We start from the raw sequence: 16,357 nt of genomic DNA, 5'->3' as shown, positions 1-16,357 counted from the left end.
AAAGGAGGAAACTATACCATACTACCACAAAAAACAACAAACACTGAAGACAAATAATAAAAGGGAAGGAAAAGAATAGGATATTTAAATCAATCATGAGAAAAGCAATTGAATCTCAGAACTCAGACAATACCCTAAATGTAAAAGGCTTAAATTTCCCATTCAAAGGACAGACTGATGATTGGATTAAAAAGCTAGACCCAACTACATACTGTCTTCCGGAGACTCACCTCACCTGTAAAGACACACAAATTAAAAGTGAAGAGATGGAAAAAGATATACCATGCAAATGGAAACCAAAAACAAGCAGGTGTAGCTATTCTTATATTGGATAAAACAGACTTTAAACCAAAAACCATAAAAAGAAACAAGGCCATTATATAATGATAAAGGGATCTATCCAGCAAGAGGACAAAACAATCATAAATATATATGCACCCTGCACTAGAGCACCCAGATATATAGAGCAAACAGTGTTAGACCTAAAGAAAGAGATAGACCAGAATACAATAATAGTTGGGGACCTGAACATACCTCTCTCAATGTTGGAAAGATCATCTAGGCAACCAACCAACAGAGAAACACAAGATTTAAACTACACATTAGACCAGTTGGACTTGGCAGATATGTACAGAACTTTTCAACCAAGAACTACAGAAATACATTCTTCTCATCAGCACATGGAATATTCTCCAGGATACACCACAGGTTGGCCCACAAATCAAGTCTCAAGAAATTAAAACAAACTTGAAATCATTTCAAGTATCTTTTCAGACTACAACAGATTGAAACTAGAAATCAATAACAAGTGAAACTCTGGAAACTGCACAAACACATGGAAATTTAACAACATGCTCGTGCATGACATATGGGCCCAAGAAGAATTTAAATAGGAAATCAAAATTTTTTGAAACTAATGAAAATAAAGGCACATAATACACAAACTTGTGAGATACAGCAAAAGCAGTACTAAGAGGAAAATTTATTGCAATAAATGCTTACATTGAAAGAACAGAAAGATTTCAAATAAACAACTTAATGCTATATCTCAAAGTACTAGAAAAACAAGAACAATCCAATCCAAAAACTAGTAGACGAAAAGAATTAATTAAGAGCAGAATTAAATGAAATAGAGACCCAAAAAATGATACAAAAGATCAATGAAACATTGAGAAGAAAAGCAAAACAGACAATTAGCTAGGCTAACTAAAAAAAGGATAGAAGACCCAAATAACAAAGTCAGAAATGAAAGAGGAGACATTACAACTGATAACACAGAAATACAATTGGGTCTCACTGGTTAGCTCAGTTGTTTAGAGCACAGCTTTGTAACACCAAGGTCAAGGGTTTGGATCTGCATACCAGCCAAATGCCAAAAAAAAAAAAAAAAAAAATAGAAAGGATGAAGAATCATTAGAGACTATTATAAACAACTATATGTCAACAAGTTTGAAAACCTGGAGGAAACAGGTAAATTTCTGGACACATATAAACTATCAGGATGAAGAATCATTAGAGACTATTATAAACAACTATATGTCAACAAGTTTGAAAACCTGGAGGAAACAGGTAAATTTCTGGACACATATAAACTACCAAGACTGAACCAAGAAGACATAGAAAACCTCAACAGATCAGTAACAAGCAACAAGATTGAAGCAGTAACTAGCAGTCTCCCAACAGAGAAAAGCCCAACCAGATGGCTTTATTGCTGAATTCTACAAAACATTTAAAGAGGAATAAATACCAGTTCTCTTCAAACTATTCCAAAAAATTGAAACAGAGGCCATTCTCCCAAACTCATCCTATGAGGCCAGCATCACCCCGATACCAAAACAAGACACAGACACACACAAAAAAGAAAACTACAGACCAATATCTTTGATCAATATAGATGCAAAAATCCTCAACAGAATATTAGCAAACGGGATACAGCAACATATCAAAAAAATTATACACCATGATCAAGTGGGATTCATCTCAGGGATGCAAGGATGGTTCACCATACACAGGACAATAAGTGTGATACACCATATCAACAAAATTAAGGACAAAATCCATATGACTATCTCAATAGATGCAGAAAAAGCATTTGACAAAACTCAACATCCCTTCATGATTAAGACTCTCAGCAAATTAGGTGTATAAGAAAATATTTCAACACAATAAAAGCCATATAAGAGAAACCCACTGCCAATATCATCCTGAGTGAGGAAAAGCTGAAAGCCTTTGCTTTAATAACAGGAACAAAACAAGGATGCCCAGTCTCACTACTTCTATTAACATAATATTAGAAGTACTAGTCATAGCAATCAGGCAAGAGACAGAAAGAAAGGGCACCCAACCTGGAAAAGATGAAGTCAAATTGTTCCTGTTTGTAGATGACGTGATTCTATATATAGGAAAACTGAAAGACTCTACCAAAAAAATCTTAGAGCTAATAAATGATTTTGGTAAACTTGAAGGATAAAAAATCAACATGCAAAAATCAGTAGCATTTTTATATTCCAACTGCAAACTAGCAGAAAAAGAAATTAGGAAAGCAAGGCCATTTATAATAGTCACCAAAAAATAAAATATCTACGAATAAATTTAACCGAGATGAAAAATCTCTACAATGGGAATGACAAATCACTGCTGAAAGAAATTAATGAGGAGACAAAAAGATGGAAAGACATTCCATGTTCTTGTGTTGGAAGAATCAACGACATTGTGAAAATGTCCATACTACCCAAAGAAATCAACAGATTCAGTGCAATCCCCATAAAAATACCAATGCCATTGTTCACAGAAATAGACAAAAAATAATCCTAACATTCATATACAACAACACAGGGCCCCCAATAGCCAATGCAATCCTGAGGGTAAAAAAAAAAAAAAAAAAAAAAAAAAAAGCGAGAGGCGTAACACTATATGATCTCAAATTATACCAGAAAGCAATAGTAACCAAAACACCATGGAACTGGTGTGAAAACAGACACTTGGACTAGTGGAACAGAATAGAGACCCCAGAAATCAACCCACATACTTACAGCCAACTCATCTTCAACAAAGGCACCAAGAACACACACTGGGGAAAAGACAGCCTCTTCAACAAATAGTGCTGGGAAAACTGAACATCCATATGTAGAAGAATGAAACTAGACTCTGTACCTCTTGCCATATACCAAAATCAACTCAAAATGGATTAAAGACTTGAATATAAGACCTGGCACAATAAAAGTGCTAAAAGACAACATAGGGGAAACACTTGAGGAAATAGGACTGGGCAAAGACTTTATGAATATGACCCCCAAAACATAGACAATAACAGAAAAGATAAATAAATGGGATTATATTAAATTAAAAAGCTTCTGCACAACAAAAGAAACAACAGAGTGAAAAGACAAGCTACAGAATGGGAGAAAATATTTGCTAACCATGCATTAAGGGATTAGTATCCAGAATATACAGGGAACTTAAACAACTTAATAGTAAAAACTGAACAAAACAAGTAACCTGATCAAAAAATGGACAAAGGAGCTGAATGTGTATTTCCCAAAGGATGATATACAAATGGCCAACAGACACATGAAAAAATGCTCAACATCACTAAGCATCAGGGAAATGCAAATCAAAACCACATTGAGATATCATCTCATGTGAGACTAGGTATTATCAAAAAGAAAGAAAATAAATACTGGTGAGGATGCATAGAAAAGGGAACCCTCCTACACCATGGGTGGGATTATAAGTTAGTGCAGTCATTATGGAAAACAGTATGGAGGTTCCTCAAACAACTACAGATAGAGCTGCCATACAACCCAGCAATCCCACTGCTGGGTATATACTCAAAGGAAGGAAAATCATCATGTCAAAGGGATACTTGCACTCCCATATTTATTGTAGCTCTATTTACAATAGCCAAGAGTGGGAAACCTAAATGTCCCTATATGTATGACTGGATAAGGAAAATATAGTGTATATACAAAATGGATTACTACTCTGCTGTAAAAAATAATGAAATTTTGCCATTCGCAGCAACGTGGATGAACTTAGAGAAAATTATGTTAAATGAAATAAACCAGGCACAGAAAGAGAAATACCACATGTCCTCACTCATAAGTGGGAGCTAAAAAATATAAAATAAAATAACTAATAAAAGAAAGACAAAAAATCACAATAATACACTGAACTTTCAAAAGGAGAGAACAGAACGGAGGTTACCAGAGGTGGAGAAGTGGAGAGGAATAGAAACAAATTAGTACAGGGCCACAAAATGATTCTAATAATTCTGTAATGTTGAATATACTAATTATCCTGATTTGAGCATGACATACTGTAGACAGGTATTGATATTTAATGCGGTACCCCCACAGATATGTACAATCAATTATGTTTCAACCAAAACAATAGTGGTGGTCCGTCCATCTCAGGGATACCATAGCCCCTAACCCCAAGGAGAAGAAACCCATATTTTTGGCCACCTCCATCTGGAGTGGACCTTCCGTCATGCTGTGATGGTAGGGTGGGGTAAAGGAAGAAAGGGGTGGGTCATGGCTCAAGTGCCAGTGAATCTCACTGTTTTCACTGAGATTTAGCAGATTCTCTTATATAAATGTTTCTTTATGTGCTATATGCTCTTAGAACAATTTCCTGAGACTTTAAAAAAATTAATTATGCATATTCATGGGGTATAAAGCTGACCATCACCACTTGTGCCCAAGATGTGATGCCCAGATCAATACTATCAGCATGGCCATTACCACAAACTGTGATTATTCCCTGCATCCTCCACCCAATTAATCCCCGACCTCCGTCCCCTTCTTTCTCGCCCCATCCCACTCCACAACCCTAGGTATGCTGTCTTCCTCTGTAAGTCCAATGCACCACTGTGGTCTTTCCTTCCTTCCTTCTTTCTTAGCTCCCACCTATGAGTGAGGACATGCAGTATTTTCCCCTCTGTGCCTGGCTTATTTCACTCAACACAATTTTCTCCAAGCTCATCCATGTTGCTATGAATGGCAGAATTCCATTCTTTTTTATTTTGATATATTTATTTTATTTTAACTGCTCAATATACATTGTAGTCGGTTAGAATTTCATTCTTTTTTTATGGCAGAGTAGTATTCCATGGTGTATATATACCATGTTTTCCTTATCTAGTTCTTTGTCAATGAACACTCAGGTTGTTTCCATATCTTGACTATTGTAAATAGAGCTGCGATAAACATGGGAGTGCAGGTATTCCTTTGACTTGATGAATTTCCAGAGACTTTAGACAGTTATTATTTTTAAGAAAATCATTTTCACCAGTTATTTCACTGGATAATGTCCATGGGGCTCTTCATGCCACCATTCTGGAAATTGTCTTTTTTATGTTTCACCTCAGCTTTCTTATAATATCAGTAACTGATTTGTTTACTGAGGGCTTATTATGCCCTTGATACATTATTATTTCTGTTAGAGTCTATGTTCGTGAACAGTCCAAGGACACTAAATACTTGGAAGAATTTATTTCTCTGACATGCTGCATGTGTTAGTTCAGGCTAGTGTAACAAAATACCATTGACTGGGCGGCATAAAAAAAACAGGAATTTGTTTCTCCTGGTTCTGGAGGCAGGAAGTCTGAGATCAGGGTTGAAGACTGTCTTCTCGCGTCCTCTCATGGTGGAAAGAGTGAGCTGGCTCTCTGGCCTCTTCTTACGAGGGCACTAATTCCATTCATGAGGATTCCACTGTCAATGACCTAATTACCTCCCGAAGGTCTCACCTCCAAATACCATCATGTTGGAGGTTAGGATTTCAACCTATGAATTCTGAGGGGACACAAATGCTCAGTCCATAACACTGGACTTGTTTGAGAAATGGTAAGGACTACATAATTTTATAAATAATTCCCTTTTATGAGAAACTAAGATTAAATTAAGGCACATTTGATTAGATCAGCTGAAAGCAGTTATTTCACAGGGTGGGTTGGCATCTTCTGTTCAAGTTTTCAAAGTATGGTTCAGGGACCACCTGAATCAGAATCACTGAGTTGCTTGTTTAAGAATCAGACTTTTGAGCTTCACTTCAGACTAGCTCTCATGAAGAGAAACGAGTAAAGGTATTTGACTCATACTGTTGGCTAAATTAATGTAGTACAAGTTAGCTAACGTAGACTTCAACTAAATATGTATTGAATAATAAATTGTGGAAACCACTGTGCTAGATGCTGATGGTAAAAAATGAATAAGACTTGCTCCTCTGAACGTCAAAGGTGTGTATGCTGTTCATGAGATTAATCTGGTACAAGGAAAGGCCATTATATAGTAACTTGTTGTATAGTGCAGGTTACGTTAAATTTACAAAAATTGTACACACAGAGTTGGTGCAAGTAGCCAAACACACACACACACACACACACACACACACACACACACACACACACACACACACAAATATGTGCCTTTACTAAAAGGAAGAGCTGGACTAGGGGAAAGAGAAAGCTAGAAAATCACTTAAGAGCAAAGAAAGGAAGGAAGGTGTATTATTCTGTTTGTGTTGCTATAACAGAAATACCTGAGACTGGGTAATTTATAAAGAAGAGAGGTTTATTTGGCTTACAATTCTGGGACAGCTGCATCTGGCATGGGCCTCAGGCTGCTTCTGCTCATGGCAGAAAGTGGCAGGCAGCCAGCGGATACAAGCAGATCACATGGAGAGAGGAAGCAAGCAAGAGAGAGGACGTACCAGGGTCTTTTAAACAACCAGCTCTCACGGGAACTAGTAGAGTGAGAACTCACTCATTAATCCCCCCACCCCCAGGGAGAGCATTAATCCATTCGTGAGAGATCTGCCCCCATGACTCAAACAGTTTCCAACACTGCCACATTGGGGATCAGATTTCTGCATGAGTTTTGGAGGGGACAGTATGTCCAAACTCGACCAGAAGGGAAGGAAGGAAAGGAAGGAAGGAAAGGAGACCACAATAAATTGTTGAACTTTCAGAAGGAGATAATAGACTTATAGTTACTAGAGGTGGGGGACGGGAAGGGGGTTAAGGAGCAGTTGGGTAAGGGACATTAAGAATAATTATGATTTGTACTTTGAACATGCTAATAATGTTGATTTGATCATCACATACTGTACACAAACACTGATAGTCAACTCTGTACCCCATAGATAGGTGTAATCAAAAATAAATAAATAAAAGGGAGTCATTTAAGAGACCTACTTCCTGTGTGCTTGGAATCCGGTGCTGTCCATCCTTCTTTCTCTATATGCTCCACTGCTACTTTTCTACTGATGAAATGAACAATAATTTAATATAGGTAAGGGTAGAGTAAGTTGGTGTTTTTGAACATGTCCAGTGGCTTGATTGTCTTATGTAATGCTTTAATATACTTAGTTTTCATTCTTTAGTAAATATTAAATGAATGCTTACCACATGCCAAGGTGCTATTAGGAATTCTGACTTTTCCTTCTTCCCCAAATATGCGTCCAAAAAAAAATATTTTTAAAAATGTTTTTCTCACTTGATTTTGTGTGATCTAAGGTCACTTATTAATTAACTAGGTTAAGAAGGAGATTATAACTGAAAATAGTATAAAAATGTGATGGGCTTAGTGTATACGTATTATTGAAATTATATCTGATTTTTAGCAACTTTTTTACTGTTCTGCAGACATCATCCAAAATCACTTTGGTGTGAACTTATTGTGAAACTGTTATCTGACATATAGGGACACTTTCACTGTTCTGGGGACATCATCTGAAAGTATATAAAATGATATGAGAAGAATATGAAGGCATTTTTGTTCAACTTTGCATTATTTCTTCTTTTTCATAGTTAAGCATTTTTTTTTTTCAAGTGTTAGGACAGGCCTGATTTGGGAATATTTGCAGCCCCAGCTCCCTGTTCCCTTTTCCTTCTGAGCTCACTTGATTCCTCCTTGTCCTAGTCTTGACCCAGGAGTTAGGAAACCACAGCTGTGCAAATTCTGTTCCACCTGGACGTACAACTGGCCATGGCTTTCCTTTCAGTGGGAGTTTCTGGGGGAGGAAGGGACACTTCTCTGTGGGCCAGCCTGGCATCTATTGGGTTCTGTATATATTTCCAACATAGATGCTTTCTAATATGTAGTTTTTTCATTGATTGTTTGATATTGATTTTTTTTTTTTTTACAAATGGGTCGTTTGAATTATGTTTAATCTGAAACCTATTTAATCTTCACTAGATAATAAAGAATTCACTAGCTGTAGCAAAAGAATGCCACGGAATGGTCTGTATACAAGCATGCCCAGGTGAAAGTTGTTAACTGGTTCAGTGAGGACAGTTATACAGAATATTAGGAAAATTGGGCCTTTTAAATTTCATATCAAAGAACATGTGTTTGTTGACAATATCCTGGATGTCTCTGGTGCTGAGAGCCTTCTTGCAGCATTGTGACAGTCATCGCAGTTGCTATTGATAGAACCCAGCTCGGACTTAGAGCACAGTGGTACTGATAATGCTGGACTTATAACTTGATATGTTATTACTCCAAAACAAGCTGGATTTGCACACATCTGGGAGCTAATTTTGAAGTTTGAACTAGCATGAAAGCAAATCATGGAAAAAGGAGAAATGGAACTTAACATTAGTTGAGCGCCTTTCAAGTTCTGTGGTACAAGCAGTGACACTTGCACTAAATTTGTGAGACCAGTTTTATCATCCCCGTTCTTTACACTGGGGAAAACTGGCTCTAAGTGTTAGGGCAATGGCTTGAGGTTACACAGCTAGTAATTGGGAGAGCTCAGATTTCAACCTGGCTAGTTGCAGTCCACACTCTTTCCACCTCATCCCTGCAACAAAAGCTTAGTAAGATAACTCTGTATGTGTTTCTGACACTGGTTTAAAATCACTAGTGAATATTTGCCACCAGGATTCTTTGTCCATTGTATGTCGAAATTTAAGGTGTATCTCAATTTCAGAAATCTAGAGTAACTTTCAACAAGTGTTCTCTTTCCACTCAATGTCCTAAGCACTTTGTACATTTCCTTATGGCCTCATGATAGGGCTGTTTTTCTGTCCTTGACTCATCTGCCTAATGAACCTGTGAACTTCTCCAGGGCAGGGGCTGCCCATTCTCCTCTTTGAGTCCTCTGAAGCACCCGGCCCACAGTAAGGGGTTTTCTATTAAAGACTTTTTTGCAAATGTGCTGACACCAGACCCAACCAGATTAATTTTAGTATATTTATGGTAGAGCTGGGTTAGAATTCACCATCTGTGGCATTTCTCTATCTTGTCATTACCCGAGAATAATATTTTTGGTTTGGGCTCATTTTTATTTTAGCAGATTTAAAGAAAGCCTCCGGTTCAAATGCTGCAAAATCCAATCTACCGAAATCTGGGCTTCGTCCTCCTGGATACTCACGTCTCCCCGCAGCCAAGCTGGCAGCGTTTGGCTTTGTCCGGAGCTCCAGCGTCTCCTCAGTCTCCAGCACCCAGTCCGCGGACAGCACGCAGCCTGAGCAGAGCCGGCCGGCCACCCGTAAGTGGGGCGGGAGGGCAGGGCCTGGTCCCTGAGGCCTCTCCTGCGGACCACACCATGTGCCAAAGATAAATCAGCGTGCCTGTGTAACTGTCATTTTCTTTGTGTGATTAGTTAAGAATTTGTTAGTTAACTTAATCTACCGTTGTTGTTTTTTAATCATCTACTAAAGAGGACAGCCTATTTGGCACTATCCTTTTGTCAATTATGGGGAATTAAAGTGGTAGAAAAAGATTTTAAAGCTCTTCTTACAATCTAGAAAATGACTTATCCAGGAACCGATCCCAGGAGTTCTTTGCTTCATGGATTCTAGGTAAGGAGTCAAAGAAAGGTCCAAGAACAGCATTACCAACTTGTGCTGTCATGAAACATATTAGATATTAAATATTAGCTGAAAGAATCATTTAGTCACCTGTGATTACCTGTAATGCCTTAACATTGGTGGAGCACTTGGCTGGATTTCTAAAAGTTAACTAAATGATGTTTAAAATAGAAAGTACTGCTGAACTTCAAGTCTGTGTCCAGGAAGGTCCCCATTAGTTGAGACAGTGCTGCTCCAGGCCTGTTTCCTGAGACTGAGGTTACAGACTGTATTTTAAAGTGTGAATTAATGGCCTCCAGAGCAAGTTGCAATAGCCACTGTTTCTGATCTGGAGGCTGTCCATTTGGCTGAGCCTTTGATGATCGGACACCATCTCATCCCCTTCAATTTAAAAGTAGTTGTGATTGGATGTGAAGCCATGAAATCTCGTATGCTAGTTATTGGAACTTGCCAGAGGGCTAGGAAAGTCTTAGAGGTTTCCATGTAGAGAGCTGTTTTGAAGGGATTATGGAAGTTGAATCAGGTTGGAGTAAGATGAGAGAGAGAGAGAGAGAGAGAGAGAGAGAGAGAGAGAGAGATTTATCATTTCCCAGTCTTCTTTTTCCAAGCTTGTTCATTCTCTCTCCTTTCTTGGATTTACAGAGGTGATGTGTGGAAAATTTGTACCTTTACAGTTTGAAATATTGATCTACCCAATTATTCCTAAAAGTAATGCATGACATTTTTCTTTATGTGTTTCTAGGTAGTTTCTAAAGGTGTTTTCTTTTTTTCTGCTCTTGGTTTTCTAAAGGTTCTGCAGCTTAGACCTGCTTCCACAAAGGATTCATTTTAGGGATACCACTGTAATTAGGGATTATGTCATTACACAGTAGATATCTCAAAATCTGAAACATAAATTTAATAAAGAACTGTAGTTGACCCTTGAACAACATGAGGCTTAGGGGTGTCAACCCCTCCACGCAGTTGAAAATCTGCATATAACTTTTGACTCCCCCAAAACTTAACTACTAATAGCCTATGTTGACTGGAAACCTTATCTTTAACATAAACAATTGATTAACACATATTTTTGGTTATGTGTATTATGTACTGTGTTCTTACAATAAAGTAAGCTAGAGAAGAGAATATGTTGTTAAGAAAATCATAAGGAAGAGAAAATACTTTTATAGTACTGTATAACAGCTATTGAAAAAAGTCCATGTGTAAGTGAACCTTTGCAGTTCAGACCTGTGTTTTTCAAGGGTCAGCTGTATTTGCAAATGTGTAACCCATGTTTTAGATGTGCTTATGCATCTTAACAGTTTGAAAAATTTGAAATACAGGAGCAACTCTTTGTCACTATTTTTCAGTAATAAAATTTCTAGTTACATGTTTCTCTTAGAGAAAGCATGAAAGAAAAAAATCTCATATTGTATGTGTCTTTCCAAGGAAGGGGTTAAGATTTTGATTCCTTAAAACAAACACACACAAACAAACAAACAAACAAACAAACAATCTCCAGGCAAGTTCAGCTGTGTCCCCACAATATCAGCTTTTGCTAAAGAAGAGCTGACAGGTGTGGACAGAATAATTTGAAGTGTGCTCAAGGCATTTCTTCTTATCTCTGCTTCAAAGGATAGGAGGCAGGGACCCCCTGAGCACCAGGGGATGGGAGCTGTTGAGTGCCCAGGAGAGTAACTCCTAGTTTAAAGACTTCATATTTAGTCTGATATTTACTCTATTTAGAATTTCCTATTTTTAAAAACAGTATGTAGAGTCGATTTGTAATTATCTGCAACCTACGATATATAAATTAAATAAATAAATAAATAAAATAAAATAAAATGTGTATTTCACTGGTAAACCACAGAAAAACCTCATGAGTATTTAAATTGATATCTGAATAGCACAAACCATTATACCTATTCTTGTTATTAGATCTAATGTCAGGAAAACTTTTGTTTCTGTTCTTTAGTGAACAGATGCTTTGATGATGGGGTGAAGTAAAATAGCATGTACTTGACAGGGCTGAAAGTCCCTAGGTCATATGGTCAGGGCAAATCTTTGCTGGTTCAGCCAGTGTGATGTCAGAATTGTTTCCTTTTTTCTTCTTGAAAAGTTGGTCTTTTTGCAGACATCAGTTTCACATAGTGTTCATTTTAGGAATACCAGTGTAATTAGGGATTACCTCATGGCACAATGGCTGTCTCAATATCTGCAACATGAATATAAAAAGGAACTATTTCCACATGTGTGATTCATACTTTTGGATACCCGTGCATATTAACAATCTGAACGATGTCCTCACTGACTGTGGCATGTTATATTTGGGACACTTTTAACTGCTTCATTATGAATTTATCAGTGTTTCCTAGGTTACCCTGGTTCAACTGCAGCTCTCCTATGCTGTTTTCCTGAGTCCTGAGGGGCAAATGACAATGGGTGTGGAGAGGGGAACCCCGTGTAGCCCCTGGGCGGCGGTGGCAGGGCCGTTTGAGTCTCAGCTGTTTCGTGTGGAATCTTCCCTCCGTGCTGGACTCAGGCTCCCTGCTGGTAGTTCAACACCACTCAGCAGAGGCTTTCTAAGTCTAGTGCCCTTCTGTGTCTTTTTTACCTTTTCCACAAGATTTTGGCAAATGAAACAGACACAGGGAAATGAATGTTCATAGGTCCTTGGAACTTGAGGGTATCTTACCATCCAGCCTGCCCCTCATTTTAGAGTGGAGCGAACTGAGATCAGCATGCCTTGCCCTTGGTCCTGAGTCGGTGCTTTTCCTCCCCTGTTTTGTTCTTAAAACTGCTGTATATAGAAAAGATGTGTTGTGAAGAAGCTGTCTCTGAGCCTGGGCAGCTCCGTATGAGTTCAAGCTGCCTCCTTGTGATTTATAGCACCTTCATCTTCACTGGCCTCCAGGAGAGCCCCAGGCAGCCCCTCACTCCTTTATAGGTTCGTTATTTGAAGACTGTGAGGTTGGCCCACTTAGAACTTCAAATAAAACTTCAAATTCTACTAGTTAGTGACCACAGCTTTTTTACGATTTAAATTGAAGAGGGAAAAGAAATTTTCTAACTTAGAACTTAAACTTAAGTTTAAACTTAAAGTCATAGTCTGACTCAGTAGGTAGCTCATATTTTTTTTATAGTTTTAAGAGAAGGAAAAATATCCCAAATATGCTTTAGGTGATAAAAACTGAAAAAGAAAAAGAATTACTGTAGCATTTAGTGTTGGTGACATACTATAACCTAAAGTACACTTGGTTGTCAGTTGATCAGCAGTTAGGTGTAGAATTGATTTTCCCAGTGGGTAGGTAGGTATAACTTAAAGTCAACACCTTTAGGGGTATGTGTGGAGGGGAAACAGGAAGACTTAAGGTTTCATGAATTAATCAGTAATGAAAATAGATCATATCACCCAAGGATAGAATAATTTATGTAGAGGATCCTATTTCATTGTATATTCTATTGACTAGTGCCTAACTTATTGGGTACTCAAGAAACAAAAGACCTACCAGAAGAGAACATGAAAAATATAGCATTTGTAGCATTCCTTTCCAATTTCTTCTCTTCTCTTTTCAAATACTGTCAACATTTTCTCTTTGGGGTGAGCTAAGAACAGAAATTGTGGGGCAAAGAATTTGAAAAAAGAAGTAAAAAAGAAAAATTGAAGCTTTTCCCTTGTTCCTTTTCCTGGTGCAGAGAAGTAGCAGAATAATGGGAAGTGGAGATACAGCTGGGAGGTGGGTAGAGAGGCTGACATTTGCATAAATAATTGTGACACAAGGAAATATGCCCTCGGTGCCTGCAAAGTGGTACAAAGTTGAGGGTCGGAGGTAGAGGGTTAATTTCTGATTAGGGCATTCAGGGAGTTTCTCCCAGAGTGCTGTAAGCTAGGCAGTGTTTTTGGAGGTGGAGATGAACTGTAGGAGATCTTTGCTGGAGGGACGAGGTGGGGCGGGGGGTGGCTGTTGGTGCATCCAGAGAACCTCCTGACGCTCAGAGGTTGCCGTCACTGGTGCAGCCTGCCAGCTCATCATGGAGCTGTCTCCCATGGACTGAGATCCCCAAGATTTGTTCTCAGGATGTGTCTTCCATTTCTCTAGTCCTCTCCATAGTCATCTCATACATAGTTTCAGCTCTTAGCGCTTTGAACAAAACCCCTGTTTTCATATCTCCAACCCCAACCTCCCTCTAGAATGGCTCACCTGCATTTCAAATGAGCAGCCAAATACAACAGGGTGACCCAAATCACCTCAAACTGAACATTTTCCAAAAACAAATTCTGCATTTTCTTTTAGAAGACAACATCTCCTCTGGAAGTTCTGTCTTTGAATAGTATCTGCAATCTCCTGGCAACCCAGACTGAAAATTTCAGAATCTGCATTACGTCTTGCCTGCTTTTTGCCTTCTTTTTCATTCAGTGATCCATTCTGGTCAGTTCTTTCTCCCTGGCATTTACCACATCCTCTTTCTTCTCTCTTATCATGTTATTCTAAATCTGGGGAACCTCTCCCCTAAGCTATTCCTGGCCTACCTTGGCTCTCTAATCCACAGGGCACCTGGTCCTAGGCAGTTCTCTCTCTGGCCCTGTTTCAGTCACTCCATGGTTCCCTGTGCTTGCTTCCACTCCTTTCCGGACGTTCCAGGTCCTCCTTTATCTGGCCCCAACCTCCTTCTCACCTTTCCTATGCCCCATTCCCTGCCATACACTCTCTGCGAGCCAACCAGGGTTGTTCACATTTTTCTCTGAGGGCTTCGTGCTTTCCTGCCTTTGGGTTTTGGTTTAAACCATCTGTCTGCGGAGTGCACTCCCTCCCCCAGACCCACCATCTCCCGTCTGTCTCTGTAGATTCCATCCCTATCAGGTGCATTTCAAGTTCTATGTCCTCTAAAAAGCCAACCTGGTGTAATTCTTTTGGGAACTCCTAGCACTCTGTGCTTGTATTACTTTTTATCACATACTATTGTAGTTCCGTTTCTTTTATTTTTATTATTATTATTATTATTAGCATATTCATTCTTACAAACTGTGATATTTCTTTATGCCCTTTACCCAACCTGTCACTTCCAAAATCCCCTCTGTCTCTTCCCCCCATCTCTAGTATCCTTAAGTTTGTTCTGTCCTTCTGAAAGTTCAAGGCATTGTTGTGGTCTTTTCTTCCTTTCATCTCTTCCTCCCTCCCTCCATCCCTCCTCCTTCCTTTCCTTCTTTCCTAGCAGCCAGTTATGAGTGAGAACATGAGGCATTTCTCTTTCTTTGGCTTATTTCACTTTACATAATTTTCTCCAGACTCATCCATGATGCCGCAAATGGCAGAATTTCATTCTTTTTTATGGCTGTGTAGTATTCCATTGTGCAGATATACCACATTTTCCTTATCCAGTTGTATGTCAGTGGACACCTAGGTTGGTTCCATATCTTGACTATTCTAAATAGAGCTGCATTGACCATGGAAGAGCAGGTGTCCCTTCAACATGATGACTTCCATTCCTTTGAGTTTATACCCAGCAGCAGGATTGCTGGATCATACAATAGTTCTATCTGTAGTTGTTTGAGGAAACTCCATACTGATTTTCATAATGGCTGTACTAATTTACAGTCCCACCAACAGTGTAGAAGAGATTCCCTTTCTCCACATCCTCGCCAGCACTTGTTATTCTCAGTCTTTTTAATAATGACCAGTCTAACTGGGGTGAGATGATATCTCAGTGTGGTTTTGATTTGCATTTCTCTGATGACTAGTGATGCTGAGCATTTTTACTGTATAGTTGTTTGAGTTCTTTGTATATTCTGGATGTTAATGCCTTGTTGGATGTATAGTTTGCAGATATTTTCTCCCGTTCTGTAGGTTGTCTTTCCACTCTGTTGATTGTTTCCTTTGCTGTGCAGAAGCTTTTCAGGTTGATATAATCCCATTTGTTTATGTTTTCTTTTGTTGCTTGTGCTTTTGGGGTCTTATTCATAAAGGCTATACCCAGTCCTACTTCCTGGAGTGTTTCCCCCATGTTTTCCTTTAGTAATTTTATGGTATTAGGTCTTATATTCAATGTACTGAGATTTCCCATGTACTGAGTTGATTTTGGTATATGGTGAGAGGTACAGATCCAGTTTCATTCTTCTGAATATGGATGCTCAATTTTCCATATTGTAGTTATGTTTCTATGTCCTCTCTCCCTTGTATGTTATAAACTCTGAGGATAGGGGCAATGCCTCTTAATTTTAGTGCCTCTCACACTAAAGTACACAGAATTTTAAGGGAAGTTCTACCCCAATAGAAACTTTTTTTTTTTATGTAAGAGTATGGATAAAGAGACTTTTGAGATTAGCTTGGGTAGCTTTCAGAGTATTTTATATTGGGAACATATTTTTACTTTATGCACAGATTTTGATAGTTGGTAAAATTCATCATTATGGTTTTCACAATTTTCTAGGATCTGCAAAATGTTGTTTTCATTGACTGAAATGTACCTGTTGATAATTTACACAACTCTAAGAGTAAAAAACTAATAGATCATTTAAAGTATAATTATATTCAGAAATAAATCATTGTGTAGATTGAC

The 16,357-nt window shown here is 38.4% G+C and overlaps 1 protein-coding gene across 3 annotated transcripts in view; it reads left to right on the top strand.

Moving 5' to 3' along the window:
* Positions 1 to 16,357, top strand: part of MTUS2 (microtubule associated scaffold protein 2) — a 404,860-nt gene that overhangs the window by 55,184 nt on the left and 333,319 nt on the right. The window contains exon 3 of one of the 3 annotated variants that reach the window (XM_063103094.1): positions 9,304 to 9,498. The exons of 1 other annotated variant lie outside the window; for it this stretch is intronic. In XM_063103094.1, the coding sequence (XP_062959164.1) occupies positions 9,304 to 9,498 (195 nt within the window). Of the gene's footprint in view, positions 1 to 9,300; positions 9,499 to 16,357 lie in introns of all 3 variants that reach the window. One more of the 3 variants, XM_063103093.1, reaches the window with a different exon arrangement.

Source organism: Cynocephalus volans, chromosome 7, assembly GCF_027409185.1.
Source record: "Cynocephalus volans isolate mCynVol1 chromosome 7, mCynVol1.pri, whole genome shotgun sequence".
NCBI classification, from domain to species: Eukaryota; Metazoa; Chordata; class Mammalia; order Dermoptera; family Cynocephalidae; genus Cynocephalus; species Cynocephalus volans.
Note: the sequence above shows the minus strand (reverse complement) of the source record. Positions and strands in the feature narration are given on the sequence as shown.